The 1,941-nt window shown below is 57.6% G+C and overlaps 1 protein-coding gene across 1 annotated transcript; it reads left to right on the top strand.

Moving 5' to 3' along the window:
- Positions 1 to 32: 32 nt before the first annotated feature.
- LOC104467750 (protocadherin gamma-C5-like) lies at positions 33 to 1,937 on the top strand (the record flags this gene model as incomplete). The annotated part of the gene is made up of 1 exon (XM_010081640.1): positions 33 to 1,937. A coding segment is annotated over one exon (1,905 nt), but the record flags the coding sequence as incomplete, so codon positions are not given.
- Between the last annotated feature and the right edge of the window lie 4 nt (positions 1,938 to 1,941).

Here is a 1,941-nt window from a genome sequence, read left to right as displayed (position 1 = left end):
TCTTCTCTTTCTGTTTGTTCTTGCACAGCTCCTCTGCTCAGATCCGGTACAGCATCCCGGAGGAGCTCACCCGGGGCGCCTTCGTGGGCAATATCGCGAAGGACCTGGGCACCGATGTGGGGAAACTGGCGGCAGCTAATCTGCAGGTACTGTCCGATTCGGATTCCCAGTACTTTTCGGTCAATGTGAACACTGGTGTTATAATGGTCACTGAGCGGATAGACCGGGAGCAGCTCTGCGGGCAGAACCCTCGCTGCTTCCTCCACCTGAAACTTGCCATCGAGAACCCGGTGGAGTTCTACCGGATCGAGGTGGAGATCCTGGATATAAATGACAACCCCCCGGAGTTCCCCAGTGATGAGGTTTCCTTGCGTATATACGAGCTGGCGTCCCTTGGTGCCCGCTTTCCCATCCAGCCTGCCCAGGACCCTGATGTGGGCACCAACACCCTGCAGACCTATCACCTGAGTGCCAATGAGAACTTCAACCTCAACGTGAAGGCGCGCACAGATGGTGGGAAGTTCCCTGAGCTGGTGCTGGAGAGGGCCCTGGACCGGGAACTTAGAGCTTTCCACCACCTGGTCCTTACCGCCGAAGATGGGGGCTCACCCCCCCAGTCCAGCAAGACACACATCACTATACAGGTCCTGGATGCCAATGACAACCACCCGGTCTTTGACAGACCATCGTACGGAGCCCGCTTGGTGGAGAACTCACCACTGGGCACCCTCGTGGTGAAGTTAAATGCCACCGATATGGATGAAGGGCCCAATGGAGACATCCGCTACTCCCTCAGCAGCCACAACTCAGCTGCCTTACGCCAGATCTTTGCCATTGATGAGCAAACTGGAGAGATCCGTGTCCAGGGCAACCTGGACTTTGAGGAGGCAACAGTGTATGAGATTGAAGTGGAGGCCAAGGACATGGGGTCGCCCACGATGGAGGAGCACTGCAGTGTGGTGGTGGAAATCATGGATGTGAATGACAACGCCCCTGAGGTAATTCTTACCTCCTTCTCCAGCTCCCTGAGCGAGGATGCACTGCCGGGCACAGTGGTGGCCGTGATACATGTCAGAGACAGGGACTCTGGTGAGCAGGGCAAGGTCCAGTGTCACGTGTCTCCAGATCTTCCCTTCCAGCTGCGTAAGGACTATGAGCACCAGTACTCACTGCTAACCAACACCCGTTTGGACCGGGAGCATGTTGCCTACTACAATGTCACCGTCTCTGCCTCGGACCTGGGCAGTCCCCCGCTCTCCCGCCACACCACCTTGCCAATCACCCTGGCAGATGTCAATGACAACGCGCCCCAGTTTGAGCAAGCATCCTATGAAGTGCTGGTGGCAGAAAACAACCCAGTGGGCAGCCTGCTAGTTACAGTCTCTGCTTCTGACCCTGACTCGGAGCAGAATTCCCGCCTCTCCTACTCCATCCTGCGAACTGGTGGGGCAGATCCAGGCCTGGATCCCACTCGCTACCTCTCCATACATCCCACAAATGGGCAGGTTTCTGCCAAACTCCCCTTTGACTATGAGCAAACCACCTATCTCCAGTTCCAGGTGGAGGTCTCTGATGGTGGCTCCCCAGCCCTGAGGAACAGGACACTGGTTCACGTTTTTATAGTGGACCAGAATGACAATGCCCCTCGGGTACATTTTCCCAGGGCCGGGGAGGACTCTGCCACCCGGTTCCGAATCTCCCCCTCCACCGCCCCTTCTGCTCTCATCACCAAAGTGGTGGCTATAGATGCAGACTCGGGGCGCAATGCCTGGCTCTCCTACCACCTCGTTGAAGCCACAGAGCCAGGGCTTTTCAGTGTGGCCCTGCACTCCGGGGAGATCCGGATCACACGGGCCCTGCAGGACACGGATGCCTCTGCGCACGAACTGCTGGTGGTGGTCCGGGATGCCGGGGAGCCCCCACTCTCCACAGCCATCACAC

The sequence above is a fragment of the Pterocles gutturalis genome, unplaced genomic scaffold, assembly GCF_000699245.1.
Source record: "Pterocles gutturalis isolate BGI_N339 unplaced genomic scaffold, ASM69924v1 scaffold39684, whole genome shotgun sequence".
NCBI classification, from domain to species: Eukaryota; Metazoa; Chordata; class Aves; order Pterocliformes; family Pteroclidae; genus Pterocles; species Pterocles gutturalis.
The sequence above is the reverse complement of the archived record's forward strand: the minus strand, read 5'-3'. Positions and strand labels throughout refer to the sequence as shown.